This window comes from Ambystoma mexicanum, chromosome 9 (assembly GCF_040938575.1).
Source record: "Ambystoma mexicanum isolate Mex_15411 chromosome 9, UKY_AmexF1_1, whole genome shotgun sequence".
Lineage (NCBI taxonomy): Eukaryota > Metazoa > Chordata > Amphibia > Caudata > Ambystomatidae > Ambystoma > Ambystoma mexicanum.
Window position 1 is genome coordinate 290937635 of NC_090931.1, and position 21697 is coordinate 290959331.

The window sequence follows — 21697 nt, forward strand, 5'->3', positions numbered from 1 at the left end:
GCCTGGGCGCTGTACTGACTCAGATAGATCGTGACAGGGGTGTCCGGCCAGTGGCATACGCCAGCAAGGCGCTGTCCGAGACTGAGCAAACGTATTCACAGATTGAGCGCGAGGCACTGGCGGTTCTCTGGGGCTGCAGGCACTTCCGGCTCTATGTCCTGGGACGGCCGGTGATGGTCGTGACTGACCATAAGCCCCTGCTCCCTTTTCTGGCAGGGTCATCATCGGAGCCACCGGCGAGGATCGAGAGGTGGATGCTCGCTCTTCTGGAGTATGGAGTCACCTTGGTGTACAGACCTGGGGCCAACAACGCAGCGGGCTATGTCTGCCGGCACCCGGGAGTTCGTGGGGGAGTAGAACATGACACCTGTTCGGAGGAGGCTGATGATCATATCCGAATGGTAGTGGAGGCGGCCACTCCCAACGCCATGCCCCTGGCGGAGCTAGAAGCGGCAGCTGCCGAAGATGAATGCTTTCGAATCCTAAAGCATTCCATGCAACAGGGGTCGTGGAAGTCAGTGCTAGAATCTTTGGCAGGGCGGACTCAGGAAGCCAAGACCGGACTGGAGCAGCTGTGGAAGGTCAGGGAGGAACTGTCATTCTCGGCGTCGGCCAGCTGCACCGAGGTGACCGGATAGTAGTCCCACAGTCGAAGGTGAAGGACGTGATCAGTCTAGCTCACCATGGACACCAGGGCGCTGCGAAGACCAAGGCCAGGCTGCGACTGAAGGTTTGGTTCCCGGAACTCGAGCGGAAGGTCGACGACTTCGTAGTGGCCTGTGTGTGGTGTCAAGTGGCATCCCCATTACAGAGGGAAGCTGCCATTGAGGCGATGCCCCGGGGCACGCAACCTTGGGGAGTGGTCCATGCGGACTTTGGATCGACGACCATGGGCACCCACTTCCTGGTAATGGTCGACGAGTACTCGAGATATCCAGAGGTGGAGTTTGTGGAGTCTGTGGCGTTCGAACATGTGGTTGTGGGCGTGGAGAAAATGTTTGCGGCCCACGGGTTCCCCCACACGCTGTGCTCCGATAACGGGGTGCCCTTCCAGAGTGAAAGGTTCTCGGAGCTGATGGAGAGCTGCGGAGTGTGACACCGGAAGATAACCCCGTTGTGGCCCAGGGTGAATGGAGACGCGGAAAGGCTAATGCGGACACTCAACAAGACCTTCAGGATCGCCCAAGGACAGGGACAGTCCCTCCAGAGACCTCTTTATCAGTTTCTGCGGGTGTACCGCACCACCCCGCATGCTTCCACCGGCGTGTCTCCGGCGGAGGCGTTGTTCAGGTGCTGCCCGCGGGGTCTGCTTCCCGAGGTTGGGGAGAAGGAGCCAGGGGTGATTGACAACCAACAGGTCGAGGCGGACCGGCGGGTGAGGATCGAGCAAGAGAACTTGCGAAGGGGGATTCGCCCGCAGCGGCTGGAGCCCGGGGACGAAGTGCTCATTCGCAATCGACACCCCCACGGGAAACTCTCCCTCCCATATGAGCCGGAGCCGTTGGACGTTGTGGCCATCAAGGGGTCCATGGTAACTGCCTCTGACGGAAGGTCTGCCATCACCAGGAATGTCAGCTTCTTTAACAAGCTGGGGGATCCCAGAACTGAACCACCTCTGGAACCTGACTTGGTGGCGATACCGGACGATGGAAGAGGCCCTCCCAGCACTCCAGAATCCCTTGTCCGGGGGCGTCGTCGGAAAGACTACCTGTGCCGGAGGTAAGCGGGAGGTACCCCCAGAGGGCTGGGCAAGGGAAACCCGCTTACCTCAGCGATTACGTGCTGGGACAATTGTCGGATCAACCTGAGTCCAGGGAGTGTTGAGTAAGGGGACCCGGGTAGTTGATAATAAAGGGGCCAGGGGGGAAACTGTATTGATCGGTTGTGTTAATAATTTTGTGTGGTTTGCAGTGGGTATTATTATAGTATTTTGTGTGTCCTCCTGAAAAAGGAGGAGTGTGGCGCTGCCCCTTTTACAGGTACGCGCACGCTGCGGCGTGACGCCACCGCGTGCAGCATAAATAAAGGGGGCGTTCCCAGAAGCGGGCAGAGCGACCGGGAAGCCTGAACAGCAAGGACGTGTGTGGTGTGGTCCTTGCGAGGTTGGGGGCTTACGGGCATTGCATGGGGGGTCTGGACAAACCCCCAACACCTGGGTCTGGTGCATTACAAATAAATAAACAGCTGACCTGTAAAATGAAATCTTGTTTGTCACAGCCCCCCCCCCCCCTTACTCCTCCTCCTTACCCTTAACATTCAAAAATACACAAAGGAGGGTCAAACGATGTTGAAAATCCTGCTGGTTGCACATGAAAGTGAAGGATGTTGTTTTATCCACCAGCATGGCGACCAGTGCTGCCTTTCTGGTGGAATGTTAGCCCTCTAGTGATTCATTAGAACTCTGAGACTTACATGGATCGTGTCCGTTTTTAGTCTCCATGATCGGGAAACACATCGTCGGTAAACTGCTCACTGTAGTCATCGCAGTCCTTCTTTTGTGTCACTCGCGACTTCACTCGGCATGTGAGTTAGACAGTATGGACGCCTTCGACCTGTTCAGAAAGCTTGGAACCGGTGCTAAGTTCGATGTCCGGCGATTCAGCGCAGACGCGGAGCGCTTTAAGGTATAGTGAAAACTGGCGGCGTGGAGTTTATTTACAAGTGGTATGGGTGGGCCATCACCTACATGTGTTGTCTCCTACATCATCATGACCTGTTTATTTCTCTTTGAATTCGGGTACTTATAGTTTAGCTTTTCCTATTACCGGTCGCAGAATGCTAATAAAAAATGAGGGCTTGGTGAGCAGTTCCCGAATGACTTGGGACATGTCCAGGCTGCTGAGCAGTGCTGGCACGATTGGTTGTGTTGAATTTAAGATGCATGTGTAAAGGTAATTGTGCATGTGAGTAATAAGAGAGTGTGGAATTATTCTGCACATCATTTTTGTGGTACAGGGAACTGCATTGTGACTCTTGCATGATAGGCTGAAAATGTGTTTGGGCTTGTGTGTGGAGGTACATTTCAAAATGTTTGTGGGGGACCCCTTGCTCACAGCTAGGAGAACTGCATAGACTGGGGCACCTTCAGGACCAACACATCATAACGAGGTGATTGATAAAGGAGTGCAGATTACAACGGGTCAACCAGCCAGCAGGGAGCTGAAACACTAAATGTCCATTGAAAACTGTTAATAGCTGTTTGCAAGATACTAATGCAGTCGTAACCGGAGTGAAAGGGCAACCGAACTAGGTGATACGAATGCTGCTAGATACTGCAAACTCTAAGGAAGGTGACGTCCCGAAGCTTCCAGCAAAGGCAGTCTGTAGCGTGCGTGCCACAAAGGGCACATTTCCTGTCCTAAATTAAAGAAGTATTTTGCCATTTGATGTGATGAAGAATGGCAATGTGGGGCAGCTGTTCGGGAACTCCACTGACGCTCGGGCCCCCCTTTAAACAGAAGAGCCTTGCAAAGCCCCTGGACTCATGAATGTCAGAGCTCTCAAGTTTCCCGTAGCTATGCGTGATAAGGCCACCCAGACCTGTTATTCTATGAAATCTAGGACTTGTAGTTTTCTACATTTCAAAAGGGGAGAAAAAAAAACATCAAGTCCCAGAATCCAAAGGGGGTAAACAACCAGGATTGTGTGCCCTTATCACACACGGTAAAGAAGAGCTCTGGAATGTACTTTGGTGGAAGAGCTTAGACTGCAGTTGGTACATGGGTGTTCTTAGCTGTCCGTTTTTTGTGTTGTTGCATACTTTTAGACTGATAATTATTATTTAAAGGTACTCCAGGATATGTCTTGTTTCATGTGGTGATCAGGGTTTGCAATTGTGTAATGTGCCTCCAAGACGTGTCATTGGTTGTCATGCAATGCATTTTGTATGTGACATTGATACCAGGCGGGCCCTGCAGTGGCAGTTTTGTTGACAGAAATGGGGCATCACTAGTCAATACAATTTGATTCGTTTGTAGGTGGGAAAGGCGGGGGGCCCAATTACTAACTGATAATCTACATCAGTTCAAAGACTTCCACTTCACAGCCCTATTCTATCAGGATGTACCAAGCCAGAATATTTCCAGAAGAGATGTAACCAAAACAAGCACAGGCAGGACTTGCTTTTGGCATGTGTGCTGTGAATACCATATCATTTATCAGAAGATAAACAGCAGCTTACAAACTGTGAGCAAATATCTCCTGAAAATGTCAGTTGTGCCTTGAGTAGTTTGGGAAACAGCCAAGAGCTCAAAAATCCACAATCACTGCCTGGAACTCCAACGAAGTCACTGCCTTTGGCAGCCTCCTCTAACTGCAAGGTATAGAACAGAAGCAGCCCCAGCCTTTAAGGACCCAGCTAAGTGTTGTAGTAGCTGAGGTTATGACATCACTGTTCATGGAATGTGGTGAGGTCAGTGTGAGTGGAGTGTTGGTGTGTTGTCTGAAGGGGATTCTATGCTTGGCAGTTGGAAGTATGCTGACTTGGAAAGGACATGCCAATGTTTGTTCCTGGCAATTGAACTACAATAAATCTACTTAATAACTTACCTGCTGGCTCGGGTGTCCATCAGCTTTCAAGTTATTACACTGGCGACGAAGATGGGATCCTTTCGAGGAGGGGACATTCTGGATCCAGGAAACATTGCCCTCCAGTGATTTCTTGTCCAGTGCCAAGTTGTCAGCAGGTAGGACCCCAAGGTTGTTTAATTGGGCTGCGTGTGACTCTTCAGCAGGCCGGGTGGTGCTGAATGGAAGAGCTGGGTCGGCACACAAGTTGGTGTGCGGTGTTGGTCGTGTGCCCCAGCTCTAAGGCCATTATTGTTCCTTTTGGCCTGTTGCTGCCTTGGTGAGCTGAGCGGCGCAGAGGTCAGTGTGTTGGGATGCAAGGAGCACCTGCCATAGTGTCCAATTTGCTGGTTGCTCGACACAGCAATCGCAATTAAATATCAAATAACGTAACAAACGCAACTCCAGACACATACAAAAATAGAACATTCAGCGCGCGCATCCACTCACTCACACGGGCCCATATTCGCACACACACACCACACAACAATACAGCCGGCACACTAACATACAAATCTCACTAGTGCACAGCGTTGTCCGTGAACCGGAAGGTCCTCTTCCTCGCAACGGACCGCAGTGACTCAAAACTCCACTGCTTCCAAATCCGCCCACTCACTCACACGGGCCCATATTCGCACACACACAACAATACAGCCGACACACTAACATACGAATCTCACTAGTGCACAGCGTTCTCCGTGAACCGGAAGGTCCTCTTCCTCGCAACGGACCGCAGTGACTCAAAACTCCACTGCTTCCAAATTCGCACAGAACCACACATTCAGACACAGGGCACAGGCAACTCCTGCGCTGTACCTTCCCTGATGGACCCGTAGTACAAGTGTAACACATTCTCCTCACCACGTTTCACCGACACGGATCCTTACGCCCAACGCAGAACATGAGGGCGTCCAGAATATGCAAATCAGTGTTGAAGTCAAAGTCCCTTACATGGTACCATCTGCGCCCCACTGACGCGCACCTGCAGATGTCCATGTCACCCCAGACGTTCCTCCTGAACCGCTCGCATTCGATTAGTCTGTCAAGTCTTTTGGAGGGCCCCCGCGGCCGCTCTCCTCCGTCCAGAGACACCGGCTCGGCGCGCACACTGCGTTCGCAACAGGAAAAACAACGCGAACATTCTTTGCGTTCCAACAGCACACGCTGGAACGCACGCCGCAAGACAGGAAACGCGATAACATCAACGCGTTCCGTCACACCCTCATGAACATCTACGCATTGGAGACTCCCCCGACATGCGCGCACGCAACGTTCACAATGGAGTTCCTCTAGGTGACATGCTACGTCACCATTGCCATCGCAGGCACCGCAGCGCTCGCATCCCTTATGCACCTCCATAGCCTGCAGGGACGCTCAAACATCCTCAAGTCGCGGCGCTCCTAAACCGCCCAGAAGGCACACTTACTGCAGGACAGCTCACACGCCAAGACCGCCTCCTCTCTGTGCATTGGTAAGGTGTCCCTTGGTACGCTGCCTAGAGCCGGGGGCTGACAGCGCAGAAACGCTGGGGATTCGCTGGATGGGGCAAAACAAATTACTACTTGGAGACCCAGCACACCGACACGTGTGCCGCTAATGGCCCCACAGCTGTTACAGGACACCTACAGTGATGACATCAATGTTCATGGAATGTGGTGAGGTCAGTGTGAGTGGAGTGTTGGTGTGTTGTTGTCTGAAGGGGATTCTATGCTTGGCAGTTGGAAGTATGCTGACTTGGAAAGGACATGCCAATGTTTGTTCCTGGCAATTGAACTACAATAAATCTACTTAATAACTTACCTACTGGCTAGGGTGTCCATCAGCGTTCAAGTTATTACACTAAGGCAATGAGGTAAAACTACTGACAATACAGTGCGAATAAAATAACGTATACACTACGTTTACTTATTTCCATAGCCACGTTTTCTACCAAATGGGAAACCGGGAAGATAGCAGCCCAGAGAACATGTCTGAAGTTAAATATAAACAGTGACAACCAACAAGGTCTGGCTAGACAAGGCGGATAAGTCCTGAATGACAGTTTAACTCTAGAAAAAAGAAAAATAATTTCTAGACATTCTGAATTTTGAGAAGAACTCTGAGCGAATGCATACAATGTGCCCAAACCTGGTTTGTCAGGAAATGTCACACAGTGTGGGAAACCTATCTTCTGCTCTCTTCCAGGATAGCAAGGAGCACACGCCTAGCACAAGGGCAGTCGCACTGGCAAATGACAGACTGCCTAGCTAACACTAGTTTTGATGGCTGGGCTAATTCTGCATGTGTCTAACCTTGCCCTCTTGCAGCTCCCTCTAACACATTTAAAATGTCAATGTGCATTGAAGACTATGTTTTAAAAAAAAAAAAAAAATATTTAGGAAAGGCAAAAGCATTTGGTAGCTAACTGATAGTGATACAATGATTTGCCAAAGACGACATCATTTTGGTCAAGAAGGGAATTCCACATTAGGACCTGTCTCTTCTGTTTGCAGAATCAACAACTTTGCACTTGACTGCTAAATTTCCTCTCCTTGACTTTGTCTGTTATTTGATATAGTATTTCATATGCCTGCCCTCCTTTGTTTATAAGCAGTACTTTTTTTTATCAGAAAAGGAAGTAGATCAAGACAAATATTTGAACAAGATCACAGTTTATTTAAGCGAATGGGGATTTGGATCAATGGCATTATTTCACAAAATTCATTAAGCTTTGAGCAAGAGACCTAACGCAACCGATGTCTATTCAATAAGGTCACAGAAAGATCCTGTACGTGATGAGACAATTTTTTTTTAATTAAAACAATATTTATTGGAAACCTGGCACTGCAAGTTAGTATAATGTGCACCACCACCTATTACAACTACCAAATGCTTAAGACATACTGACTTTTAACAGATCATTGATCAGATGATGAAACTGAGAGTTTTATGAAGAAGTCACATAGGCTATAAGTAGAAACGGACACTGCATTTGCTGTACTGAAATGATGCACATGATAGAGAACATCTTTATATAATGTAATTGGAGAATACCTCTCAACATTAATTTTGGTTTAATATTGCTTATTGCAATATTTGTAAAAAATATATATTGCTTTTTTTTTGTACTGGCGTTCAGTCAGTTGCACCAATTTCGCTCTTAGCTACATCATCTGTGAATTCTCAAAATTCCACCTGTTATTGAAAGGAATAGAAAGCAGAATGAGTCAACTATGCAAGATGAGATGTAAATCAAGTGTACCTTTTAGGGTTTGCAGCAAACACTGTTGCCAACCAGGTAAGGGCTTTGGCCAGCTGACTGAAATTAACAAAAGCGTAGCCTCTGCGGAAAGTGGACAAACGCAATTTACAGAATGATGATCCGAATAGCCTATTGCTGACATTACCATCTATGTGCAAAATAGGCCAACTTTGGCCTAGCACATAATGGACCAGCCAGGTGTGAATACCTGGAGGCAGGAAAAATGAAAGGAATACGTGGAGAACCATGTGGTTAACAGCGAGGTAGCCCTACCTGGAAGTTAGGATACTCAAAAAGGCTGTTTTATAGGAGGAAACCTGTATAGGTACCATTCACAAATGGAAGGACTGCAGTTATCTACTGCAGTCTAAAAAGCCCCAAGGTCTGAATTGTAAGATTAATTAATATCAAACTATAGAAACAGCAAGGGTATTTAAAAAGTCAAGTCAGCAATATAGACCCATATTGTGTAGTGTCTGGGCTAAATATAATGCATCTTCTTTCATAGTTGAAGATAGACGGCTTGACCGCAGGCCTGACCAAATGAAGACTAGTGTCATGTGAAAAGTGACACCAGGTATAGTGTCACTACTCATGCTTGATATTGTGATTCTGATTGGTCCAATTACAAAATAATTATTTGTTCTTGTTAAAGTGGAAAAAAGTAACCCTTTACCAGGAACGTTTTGCAGGTATATTATTGTTAATAATTGTACAACTGAAAGATCTGCTCAGAAACATGATGTATAAAGTAGCACTATACATTTTGTTTGCAAAAAGTAGCATCTGGCCAAGGCAGAACATATCTCCGTGCTCGGTAGACTATTGACAGCTAACCATTTGTGCTGTGGTGTCGCATCTAATTGTTTTTATGAACTAGACCTTCATTTAGTGGCTTGCGTTGCAGGGTTGTAAGAAAGTTGGACTTGGCTCACAAAAAGAATACCACCTTAAATTGTTTGACATGAAATCCAAGAAAATCTTCAATTGGTTATTACCATTGTAAACGGTCTTAACTTAATGAAACATTGTAATCACAAAAGTGATTAGTATTATCTCCGCAAACATCTCCTATTTGGAATGGCAGGGTGAAGATTGCCTTCATACATGTGTCCAGGAACTGGAAAACCAACTCAAAACAAGCAGTTAACATGTTTGGTTTTTCATATTCAATGTACATGATACTGCTGACTTGCTTTCTTGTAAGAACTTGCAGTATTTGGTAAATAACTTGAAACGGAGGCACATGAAGATGCATACAGTCCTTTCACACAAAACCAGAGTTAATAATTCTATGCTTTACTGTCATGAGTTTACACCTCCTTGACTTCAATGGGTCTAGTTGCCCTGAAGGTCTAAGACGAACTCTTACCCCAAACAAATATTGGGCATATTTGTGGCAACAATGTTGATGAGCAGAATCAGCCGTGCCGTTATTCAAACATGCCACCTACATACATAATATAGATTTAGTAACAATGTCTAACTCCTTAGGCTGCAGCCTGTGTCCTGGACAACTGAGGCCCATCCCAGGAACAAATAGCATTCAAATCCGCTATTCATTGAGTTAACAACCTTAACTCCTAAATATGCTCTAGTGCTGAGACCAATCTAAAATGTTTCCCCCCCCATGGTTAAAGGAATCCAAAGAAGTGGGATACACGATTTCAAGGTGCAGCCCTACGTGGGCGTAGAACTCTTTCGCTGATCTCAAAGTCCAATGCTTAACCACTGTGCTATAGAGTTTTCTGTGTCCTTCCTTTGGCCTGAAGACGGCACTGCAAGCTTTCCCCCCTGTGGTGCTGCCACCAGTATGAGTATTTCTACTTAAAGAAGGTATTCCGGGTCATCCAGACCTAGATGATTAGTTTATACATTCTCCATCCATGCCGAATACCGAGCAGGACACTGCAAAGATATGCCAGTGGTGGAGCAGCTGGGATTCACAGTCTGTCTAGGGAAAACCCAATTCATCTTCAGTCATGAACCCCACCTGTAAAGTGCCAGATCCAGGACCAACCTAGGAAAGATCCCTATTTCACCCGAAAGAGCACAGAAGTTGCGGTCCATACCCTGGGTTTTACCCCATATAGGACAGCACTTGCCAGAGCTGTTTTCAGGGGATCGCCTTGGAACTCGCCAGTAAACAAATTACAAAAGTCATCAGAGTGTACGCCAGGCAAGAAGTACATTTTATTCAGAGACCCAGATGCAGCTGGGACAGCAATATTCAAACAGAATGTGGAACATAACTGCACGAAAAGGCGCTGTCAAAGACACGTCCCTAAATCAAGAGCCTTTATAATTGTTTAAGCTTATTAACATCAATCACTTTGCTGCATAAAGTCTCCCCACAAGTAGCTGATTGGTGATTGCATATCAAAACTTCTATAGAGGGGCATACATTGCTTTCTATGATTGGATCCTGCAGACCTTACCACACCACCCCTGGTTCTCCCTTGTGATGTCACAATCCAACCCCAAATTCCCACATCATAATGCCAATTCTATCTATATGTTTTTCTTTATTGCGCCACTCGCCTACAAGCCTCAGGGCGCTCACGAGACAGCCAACAAAGAACAAAAAACAGTGATGCAAACTTTCTTGGTGTTGTAGGGTTATGACAGAGATCATGTGCTTATTTAATCTATCCCGCTATCAAAAAGAAGCGTTTTCAGTTTTTTTAACTGGGTCGTTGATGCACATGCCCTGATATCCAGGGGAAATGAGTTCCAGATGGTAGGTGCTCATGTGCTAAAGTCAGCACCACCAATCTTTTTTAGGACGACACACGGTTAGTATAGCGTCACACTGTTGTTTGAACGAAGAGTCTGTCTAAAGGGAGTTCTTTTTACTCTCAAAGAAAGATGGAGGGGGGGGGCTTTGCCTGAGAGACATTTAAACACCAGGACGGAGCCCTTAAACTATATTCGTTGCTCAACTGGGAGCCAGTGCAACTTCCTATGGTATGCAGAAATCTGGGATTAACGACCCAGCCCACGTACAGCACGAACAGCTCCGTTCTGTGACGCTTGTAACCTCTGTTAGCTTGGGAGGTGCCTACCAAAAGACTATAGCAATAATCCAGCTTTGTGTTTTGATAGCTGCTGCAATCAAAGCTCTAATAGCCTCTGACAGATAAAGGCGAATCTGCCACAACAGATTGATGTAGTAGGAACAAGACAATTTAAGGTATGAGACGTTTCTTGAAGGTGTGAATCAAAGAAGAGTTTAGTGTTTAACTGAATCAGACACTGTAATGGTATTACCATTAACTGTAAAGGATTTGTACTGAGTGTCTCGGTATTTTCACTTTTGTTGGCTGCCAATAATGAGCAATTCAGTTTTTGAGTCATTCAGAGCCAGAGAATTAGCAGCCATCCATAGCTGTATGGCTTTAAATACTTTGTTCACTCTGTCCACATCTTTACTATAGACCCCAGATAGTTTAAACACGATATGGTTGTCGTCTGCGTAATTTGCTAGTTGGACCCCCAGAGAGGCCAGTAGGTCACAAAAAGGTTTAGAATACACATTGGGCCTCATTAGGACCCAGGCGGTAAGGGGTTTACGGCGGCATAAACAGCGCCGACCCTTGCCGCCTGATTCCGAGGTCCCTTAGCACCATGGAGGATTTAACACCTGCTTTTAGCAGGTGTTAAAATCCATGGCGCTAAGGGACCATGTTGTTAATTACGCCACCGTAATTTACGGTGGCGTAATTAACGCCTTCCCCACTCCCATTATGCCCTATGGGGCAAAAATGGGAATGGGGAAGGGTAAATGGGGATTGGGGATTTACCGCCCCGCCAACCTCGGAATGGGGCGGTAAGTCCGCCAACCACCATGGCGTAAACTACGTTTACGCCATGGTGGTAAAGGTACGACCCAGGCGGTAACTTACCGCCTGGGTCGTAATGAGGCCCATTGAAGAGTAACAGTGACGGGTATGATCCCGGTGGACTGCCACAGGTTAGAAGTGTTCTTTGTGACTGGGCATTACCCTTCACCACATTAGCCGTCCTTGGTCCCAAAAGGGATTTGAACCAGCTTGTTTCCATGGGGGTACATTTTCCTACCTTAACCAGCCTTTGTTTCTAGCAGTGCTTGGTCAATCAAATCAAAAGACAATGAAAGGTCCAACAATACAAGTAAAGCTGCACTACCTTTCTCGATAATTCCTGTAATGTTTGATTTTAAACCCAGGAGGGCAGTCTCCGTGCCATGATTCATACGAAAACCAGATTGTTCATTAGCCAGAATGTTTTGTTCCACATAGTTCTGATATTGAGTGCAGGCTATTTTGTTAAAATTTTTTTAGTATGAATGTAAAATTTGTAATGGGTCTATAGTTTCCAGGGACTGTTGGATCAAGGTTCTTCTTTTTACAGAAGAGGAGTTACCCATTTCTCTTTGATACTTTCTGGGGTATAAGCCTCTTGAAAAGAGCGATTAACAAATCTTGTAACCCATGGGACAAACATTCTAGCAAAATCTTTCGTTGCCGGGAAAATCTCCCCCTTTCAAGATGTGGGCTTCATTCTTTGTATTGTCTCCATTAACTCATTTTCCAATACTTCTTTAAATGCAAGGAGAACACTATCAGAATTGATAGTATTACATTAAGATATTGTATTAACCTCAGCAGGTTGTAACAACTTAACCTGATCCAGAATGCCTTGTTGATGTTGTTTTTTTGAAAAAAGCCTTCATGGATACATTGACACCAATCATTGTTTACAACAATAGATGACTCAACCATAGTTCCTTAAGTTCCTGTTGGACTGTAAACAGTTCTTTAGGTTTTGATTTAGCCTTTTCTACTCCTGCATTTAAATTATTTTCTTTGGCTTTAAACACTTCTTCCTTTAAAAGCGCTGGCTACAAGTTTATATGTTGCCGCTGTAGCATTCAACAGATGTTTCCGCCAGTTCTGTGCAGCCTTGGCGTTTCACGCCCCATGCATACAGAACCTCTGTAATAAACCACTGATTGAAGCTGACCACTTTGTTCTGTTTCACTGATCTTAATGGGGCCAGTGAGTCGAAAGCTTGGTTATAGCTGCTCTGAAAGAGGATATACAATCATCAAGGGAAAGGTTCTCTTCCATAGATGGTAGTAAGGGTATCACTTGTGACTCAAAAGCCTCAATGGAGACTTTTTTACAATTCCGAGTTAGGATTGAGGGTCTTACTACTTTAAAGGATTTAGTTGGAAAGAGAGGGGAGGGAACCGCGAAGAAGAGGGAGAAGTGATCAGACCATATACACTTGTCCACAGATGTTACCAGCGTGTTGTAGCATGAACATGCTGATGAAAACCAACAGATTGGAGTGTTTGTAACAATGACAAGGCCTCATGATCCAGAGTATTATTCACCCATAAGTTAAAATCCCCAAGGGTAATGAGGGCTGTTGTATCTTTTGAGGCACCACCAATGAATGCTAAGAGTTGGTCTTCAAAAAGCGGTGTTGACTTAGGTCTGTATAATAACAAAACACTAAGTGAGTTAACAGAATTTGTATTCAATTTTATTAGCATAGCTTTGCATTGATAACATTTTGGAAGGGCAGACACATTCAACTCCTGCTTAAGGGCAGACACATTCAACTCCTGCTTAAAGAGTATGGCGACTCCCTCTCTTCTGCTTCCCTCACGATCAGTGTGGAGGCAGGAGTAGCCGCCTGGAGTGGCCATGGACACAGCATGATGAGCTGCCTCGTGAAGCCAAGTCTTGGTTATTACTAAGACATCAAGATTTGTTTCCAATATGAAGTCAGCTATTTCAACAGCATGTTGAACTAAAGACAAGTGTATTTAGTAGACTACATTTCCGAATGTTACTCGGAACCTCAACCGCTGAATAAGATCTAGTGCAACTGCTGTAGTTCTCTGCATTGCCTACATTACCTTCAGCATCTGTGTAGGTCGTGGTAATTTCACTTGGAATTTCTAGTGAGGATGAGCTGCTGGGAGTACTTGTCATATCAAGCTCTGTGGCTTCAGTCGCCACTGTTTGTAATATGCAATCCCCCCAATTGCTGTCCTCTGACATGGCCCTGAGGCGGGCCTTAAAATTTCTCTGAATGGCAGCAATTGCAATACACTGTGTAGACATGTGAGGAGAGCGTATTAGTAGAAGAGATAAAGTTTGATAATTCATTGAAAGATTTGAGATGACCAGCGGAACTATCTGTCCTGGTCATATCCTCTTTATTCTCATGAGAAAGCCTTCTACCACGACACTGTCGGAGCCTTGAACCAAGAACAAGTTACTGTGTAAATGTTGCACGTTAAGAACTCTCCGACCTTCTTCCCAGGCAGAAATGCATTCAGGGGCAATTTGAAACTGCCATGGGCTTTTTAAAACCACCAGTAGATCAGGTTTCGTAAATTAAATATGCTGAATTATGAAATGGTTGTTCATTCAGCGGGACCCGTGATTTCTGGTTTATGACCTAAAAAGTGACAAACGTTGTTTGCTTCCTACCATGCGATCCTGGTGTTGTGGGATTTGCAATGTGCTACCAGCCCCTGTGTCTTCTAAGCAAATTAATGAAATGAGCACATGTTTCTGAAAAAGCATGCTTTGAGGCCTGTTTCCCGTGCCTCAGCCTAATGCGATACCTTGTATACTACCTGTGACACATTTTTACTATCTGTTTCTTTAAACGTGAGACACGGTTATTTTGGGCATTCTAAAGCCTAGTTCAAATGACTGTGACTATCAAGAAAGCCCCCTCCCCGTTCAAAGCGCTAGTCCAGCAGTTGGTAAGTTTGCACATGTTTATCGCACTGAACTTGCATTTGTACCACATTATTCCCCCCTTTTTATTGATCTATCAATAACTAACTCTTTTTCCCACCCTGTTTCCTTTCTGCTACTTTATTTTTGTGAATCCATATCTAATCTCGTTATGTCACCCCCAACTTCTTCCCAACTGTCTGAGTCCCCCACCCACATACACCTCTGTTCATCCTTAAGATATGAGATGCAAAAATGTTAGTAGTATTCTAACTCTTCGGGCTGTATTCTGACCCACTCATCAATATCCTTTGAATTTTCCCCAATTACTTCATTACTACCCTTTATTTTTTTTTGTTTTATTTATTTATTTATTTGATTATCCTTATCAATGCTCAGGGGCAATATAAATGTTCCTCTTCGTTTGTTAGTATCAAGTCTCAAATTGCCAATGCAGAAAGTGACGAGAATAAGGACCAAGGCAGGGACAGTCATTCGAAATACTCCAGAAAGCCTGGTGGGCACCCATGTGAAAATGCTGTCGAGCCAGTTACTTGACTGCACCCAATTAGCTTCACTTGTCATTTTTCGTGGAGTGTCTGCATTTCCCTTTTATAGCTGCTTTCAATGTTCCGTTTGAAGCCTCTCCATCGGGTATTCCGGTGCAACAACTGCTCTAGAACTTCACAAAAACTCCACCTTCAATAGCAGTTAGAAGGTCAAGGACATAATGATTCTGGAGGTTCCAAACATAGTAGCCTAATTTCTTCCTTTTATTGCATTTAGGCCTTTTGCTATTGAACTTTCTAGCTACAGCAGCTCATAGCTCCTGAGTTGAAGCCATTTCGCATTGGCTGCAGCCTGCACAACTGGAAGCAATAGGGACATGAAGAATGTTGCAGCATTGGAGAATAACCAAAATTTGTTGGGGATAGCAGCCAGATTTCCAGCACTCTTTTCTGACCAGTAAATCTCCTCAATTTTCTTTCTGCTCAGTGATTTTTTTGCTTCGCACTTTGCTGCACCACTTTTCCTGCAGTGCAAGTTTCACGGCAGTGCTGTTTTGAGGCACCACCAGGGCAGACCAGTGCAGAGTGACGATTGCACAGAGACCATTCCAATCAGGCAAAAGCTGATCCACAGGCCTACCTCACGTCCATTACAGCTGCAGTCCCCTGTGTCGGTGTCACACTCATCATCACCTTGGCAGAGCCTATATTAGTCCCCAGATGAATAGACCCACTGAACCTGAAACAAAGACTAAATCGTGTAAAGCTAGGTTATCATGTTCTAAAAAGTAGGCACCTGCAAACAAAATATAAAACAAGTAAGTGGCATGCAATTGTAAATCAAACCTTGGTGTAAACTATGCAACAAGAGGGGAGACCACAGCAAATGGGATAAACAAAAATGGGAATGGAAGGAAATTAATCCACCCATCTGTATTTGACCCAGAACCTTAACTTGCACACTGGTTGGGCAGCCCTACTTTTAAAATGGCCACCTAATATAGCGCCTTTCTGTTCGGATTTTGAGACGTTACATTATTGAGGTTTTAGGCCATGTATAAAGGTTTAATCCCAAGATTCTTTCACTTATTTGTGATCCAGGTGACTGCTCCCTATACAGGTTTACTTTGTGATGATATCTGAGTAGATATGACCTGCACACGGATGTGCGTTTATTTTGTGTAGATGTTTTCTAATAAGGCCAGTCCTGAACTACCACATCAGCTAATCACTCGCTGATCAGCGGCTCTTCTAACTGCTCTAGAACTCAAATTGACTGGCCTTTCATAAATGAGTCCTTTTCTTCAACTTGTCGCTTGAAAATGGAACACTTTAACACTTCTAGAACTTTCAACCTATTAAAACAAAATTACAAACTGTCTTTGTTACAGAATATTGGGTTTGTTTAAGAATGCCTTCTTAGTTGTAACTTGCATCTGTAAGGTAGTGGTGTGTGGGCTTGCAAACCAGTGTAAACTTTAAATCATTTTTTATTATTGTTCCACCTTGCAGATAAAATGTTCCTCAAAATAAGCCTTCAACATGCACCCACTTACATCCAGTTCAGTTCTAGTATTTTGCACCTGCTTTATTAAGGTATCTCTGCCAAAGTAATATATATATATATATTTTTTTTTTTAAGTTTTCTTTTTTAGAAAGACCTCCATGTGCCCTCCACTGCCAGTTACTTACTTCATATGCTAAGGTCATTTGTTACTTTGTAGCAGGTTTGGGTAAACGTTCTCCCGGTTCTTGGGGAGTGAGCCTCGCTTCATTTCGGGAAAGACGGTCACTGTGTGCTGGGTTTATTTTTGGTCGGTAATGGTTTGGTGGCGTTTTGTGTATGAGGCTATGTGGGGTGGTTTGTGAGCTTTAAGTTTGGTTTTCTGTAGTTCGTTAGGTTTAGGAGAGATTGCCGATTTATGTAGTTTGTGATGGGTTCAGTTTTCTGCTCTTGGAGAGGTGTGCATGTTTGTTTTGGTGTTTTTGGGCAAGTATGCAGTAAGTTGGTTTGGTGGGGCTCAGATGTTATGATGGCTGTTTTTCTCAGACTGGGTTTTCCGTTTAGCTTGGTGGTCTTCAGTTTGGATTTCGTTAGTGAGTTCCAGAGTTTTGACGAGATGCAGGAGAATGCAGATCCACCAAATTCACCCATTCATTTATTTCTGTGAGACAGTTTGTCATAGTTGGGTCTGGTTCATCACTCGTGCTGATTTTATAGATTACTAGCTGTGGTACCTGGCGTTGCCCGTGTCCTGATCGAGTGGCATCTCATGTGCCCGGGAGGATGTTGCTCTATTCCTCATTTCAGCAAGTCTTGCTTCAATTTGCTCTGCAGAAAGTTGTTCTTGTCCTGTGGTCAGCAAGTGATGCTGCTGTTTGTTGTGTTTCTGAAGCTCTTGGTATTGATTTTCCCTTTGCATCAGATGGAGCTTTTCCAAGTGATGTTTGTTTTTTGTGCGGCATGTTTGTCACTTAATGGCTTCAGTACATTTGAGAAAATGTCCAAGAAAGATTGATTGTGCTCTCTTCTCATAAATTAACTTGAGTAAACTGTAACCTTGCCATTTCCCATATTTGGTGTGGCGTGATTAAAAAATGAAAACATTTTGTTTATTCTCTTTAAAAATGCTTTAATAAACGGTTTCAAACTGTATATAGTAGTAATAAATTTGAAAGCAATAACCAACATATTGAACGTTTTGCTGAAGACACTTTTCCAAATTGTGCCTCCTTCTAGTACCTACTATAGTGAATCATGGTGAGCATCAGTAAATGAGGGTGTTTAAGGAGTAAAAAAAAACACACACCATCTGCGTAGTAGTTGTGATAACCCTTTTGGGACTCCGCAGTATTTCAGCCGTAGTAAAACTGTTGCTGATTCCTATTTCTCAGGGTCTTTTAAAGAGGGTTTCATGGTTTTCTGTGTTGAAGGCTATGGATAGGTCTTGTACTATTAGTGCAGAGGTGACGTTGGTGTTGGTTTTTAGATCATCCAATATGGACAGTAATGCGGTTTCCATTCCTCTCATTGGTCTGAAGTCAACTTGTGCTGGTCTAGCATCCGGTTGTTTTCTGTGTTCAAGGATTTGTTCGGATATATAGTTTTTTAGGAGTTTTGCAGTGTATGGGATGTTTGATATCGGTCAGTAGTTTAAAAGGGCAACTGTGTTTCCTGAGGAGTCTTTCAAGAGTGGTTTGATGCATTTTGATTTGAAGCTTCATGGTAGTTTTCCTGTTGTGAGTGAGTGGTTGAATATCTTGAATTATTCGGCCCGTTTTTTTTTTGGGTAAGAATAGTTTTCTACATGTCTGGTGAACAAGGGTCTGTCAGTGAGCCTACTCTGTTGCTTGTGTTCGCTAGGTTTGTTAAATTTTCTGCAGAGATGGGTAGGAAGTCGGTTTGCCTTGTAGTTGGTTCCAGTTTTGGCTGGTTAGTAGTGGTGGTGTTTTTCAGTCTACTCTTAATGACTTTCTGGATGCTTCTGATTTTGTTTTTGAAAGTGCTTTGCCAGGTCGGCGCATCATTTTTGAGAGATGTGGGTGTGTTGTTGCAGGACGTTGGGTTTCTTAGCTTGTTAATGATGCTGAACATCTCTTTCTGGGTGTTAGTTGAATTGGTGATACGTTTGATGTAGTGTGAACATTCTTGCTCTTGTTTTCTTTTGTGAAGCGGTGAATGTTTTTTCTGGTGCAGTGTCAAAGTATTTTAGTGATTCATTTTCTAATTTTCTTAGTTTTTTCTTCAATGCTTGAGTTGAAAATGGTGATCAATGGTTTTGTGGATTCCAGTCTGGTGTTTAGGTCCTTAGAGTTTATAGATTTCCTGTTTCTTTTCAGAATTGGGTGGTAATATGAGGGTTAGTTTGTATTTGTGTTTGAGGTTGAATCACAAATGGTATTTTGAGGTGGTTGCTCCAAATGATCTGCTTTGGGGGTGCCGTTGTAACCAAATTTCTTTGGAAAAGATTACATCTAGGGTGTGTCCTGCTGTGTGGGTGCTCCCTTCACCAGTTGCTGGAGGTGCACCGCTGCCAGTTGTTGGTGATTTTAGTGATTTTAAGAGAGTTTGTGTTTTCTTCTTCAAAACCAAATGTTGATGTCTTCTGTATGATCAGGTGGTCATTTTTTATGGTGATGTTGGTGATGGCCTCCTTAAATTTGTCAGTGAAAGCAGGGTCATATGTTGGTGGTACATAGAGGAGTAGGAATGAAAGGTTAGTTTGCTGTTCCAAGATTAGGTGGAGAAGGAGTGATGCACAGTTTGGGACGTTTATCGGTGGTGCTGTTGTCATCTTTAGGTGGCCTTTGTATGCGAAGGAGAGGCAGCGTCCTCCTTTCTTTCCTTCTCTGTTGGTTTGTTTCAGTTTGAAGTTGTTGGGCAAGGATTTGTGTGAGTCTACCTTGACATTATGTGTTAGCCACGTTTCAGTGAGTAATATGATGGTCTGTTCTCCCTCACTCAGGAGTTTGTATCTGGAGTGTAATGGTTATAGAACTTCACAGTAGCTGGAAGGTCAGTGTGGTCAAGTCTCGCAGTAGCAGAGCTCAAAGGGACCGGGACTCGCAATAATCGAGACCAAAAAGGCAAAGTCTGACAGTAGCAGAAACGGAAGCAGCAGACTTTCACAGTGGCTTAGTTCGAGGAGAGGAAGTCTTGCAGTGGACAAATCTGCCAAAGAGGCTCACAGTGGTATGATTAAAAAGGTGGGAGAGTGCAGCAGTGACAAATCTTACAGAATTACTTCTCAATGTGACTAGTGAAGGCAGGGTGACATTATCAGCAGCAGCATGAATCAAGATGGCAACCTTTGAGTAGCGTTGTAGCTGCATTTTCCCTTACCTTGTTTTTAGTAGTCCTTTGGCCAGGTGGCTGAAGCTGAGCTGGGCCCCTGGCGAACAGGAAATTTTCCCTATCGCACAATATCGCTCATTGATTGTTTAGCAAGTGTATGGTAAAATTCTCCTCCCGAGGCTTGAAGACTGGGTATATGCACATAACTAAATAACCAATCTAAGGGGGTAGGCAGCAGAGTTAAACAAAATTAAAGGCACCATTGAACATTTGCTTTTTGTTGTCCACCTTAATACAAAAAATGCCCTCCAAAAGGAATATGTTCCTCTATCTGGTATTTGTGCATTTCCAAATGGCATTGTAAAGTGTAGTGTGACGAATCTGAGGATGACGTCCCTTCTCCCCCAGGAGCAGACCTTTCCCATGGGGCCAGGGTTGTGCTACCACAGTACAATAGTCCCCCTGATGGTGGTGCACCAGGGGAGGATCACATGGGGAAGGAATCCCTCTATGGAATTGGGGCTGACCATCGTCCGAGAACGCGGTATGACCCCAGCTTCAATACACTCAACCCCTTCTCCAACCCTAAACCCTCCTTCCCTCTCTCTATAGCCAATGTGTTTTTTGTCACGTCAGCCAACCTAGCATACATGACAAAACTGAAAAAACACAAAGTAGCGTGTGTGGTTTTGAAAGTGGTACTGTGAAGGTGGTGGTGATGATAACGATGACCGGGAGTCCAATGATCACTGGAGAAGCAGAGTGAGCGTTCTAGCTTCTCAACACAGGTGATTGACCCAAAGCAGTACAACACTGCCACGCCGGAAAGAAGCTCAGCTGGAACGTATTGAAGGAAGAGTGATCCTCTGAGGAGGAACAGTGGGTGCCGTGCACAGGAGCAGCTGCCATGAGCCGCAGAGGAAGCCGTAACCAGAGGAAAAGGAGAATCGAACGTGGTCCACAACAAAATGACTACTCTGGTTGCTGCAGAGTGAATGCGAAGCGTGAGAGAGAACTAATGCACTGCGGGGCCTCTGCAGACCCCACCGAATACCCGAAATCTACCAGAGCCTTGAGAGGATACGCAGCTGCGCTGGAACTGCTGGTACCTACGAAAAGGAGACACAGGTATGCGGATTGCCGGGGAGGTGCTAGAGGCCAGAGGAAGCAATGGGGTGAAACCAGAAGCTGGAAGAAGAGGGTCTGGGATCATGAAGAAAAGCAGAAAGGGTTGTGTACTTGTCAGCAGAGTGAACCAAGCAGATACAATGCTACAGTGTGAGTCTGGGGACCGGCACCCAAATAAGAAATCACAAATATGGTCTGGAACCCTGGCGATGAAAGGAGCAGACAAGGAAGTGTTGTACGCTTGGCCAGGGAATGAACCAAGTAGACACAATGCTACAGTGAGAGTCTGGGACCCGCACCCTTCTAAGAAGTTGAGAACAAGAGGGTCTGGGACCCTGAATGTGAATGTCAAGGGGACAAATCAGGAAGAGTCGTTGCACGCCTGACAGAGCAGTGAACCAAGCCCACCCACCCTACCCCAAAGAACTCCACCCACACCTGCAATCCTTTCTCCTTCTCACAAGTAACCCCTAAGGAAGTAGAAGTCGTCATAAAAAGTCTGTCACCTTCCCACTGCCAAGGTGACGTATGCCCTGCCAAGATTATCAAGGCTGGAGCAAAAGACTTAGCCCCTTTCATCGCCTCCCGGATAAACTCCTCATTCTCCTCCAATCAGGTTCCTACTAACCTCAAGGAAGCCTGGGTCATGCCTCTCCTAAAAAAAAAAAAAAAACTGACCTTGACCCTAATGTCCCCACCAACTATAGGCCCA

The 21697-nt window shown here is 45.1% G+C and overlaps 1 protein-coding gene across 1 annotated transcript in view; it reads left to right on the top strand.

Moving 5' to 3' along the window:
• Positions 1 to 2465: 2465 nt before the first annotated feature.
• Positions 2466 to 21697, top strand: part of DDX52 (DExD-box helicase 52) — a 376512-nt gene continuing 357280 nt past the window's right edge. The window contains exon 1 of the mRNA XM_069614668.1: positions 2466 to 2624. Coding sequence (XP_069470769.1) covers positions 2538 to 2624 — 87 coding nt within the window. The 5' untranslated portion in view covers positions 2466 to 2537. The remainder of the gene's footprint in view (positions 2625 to 21697) is intronic.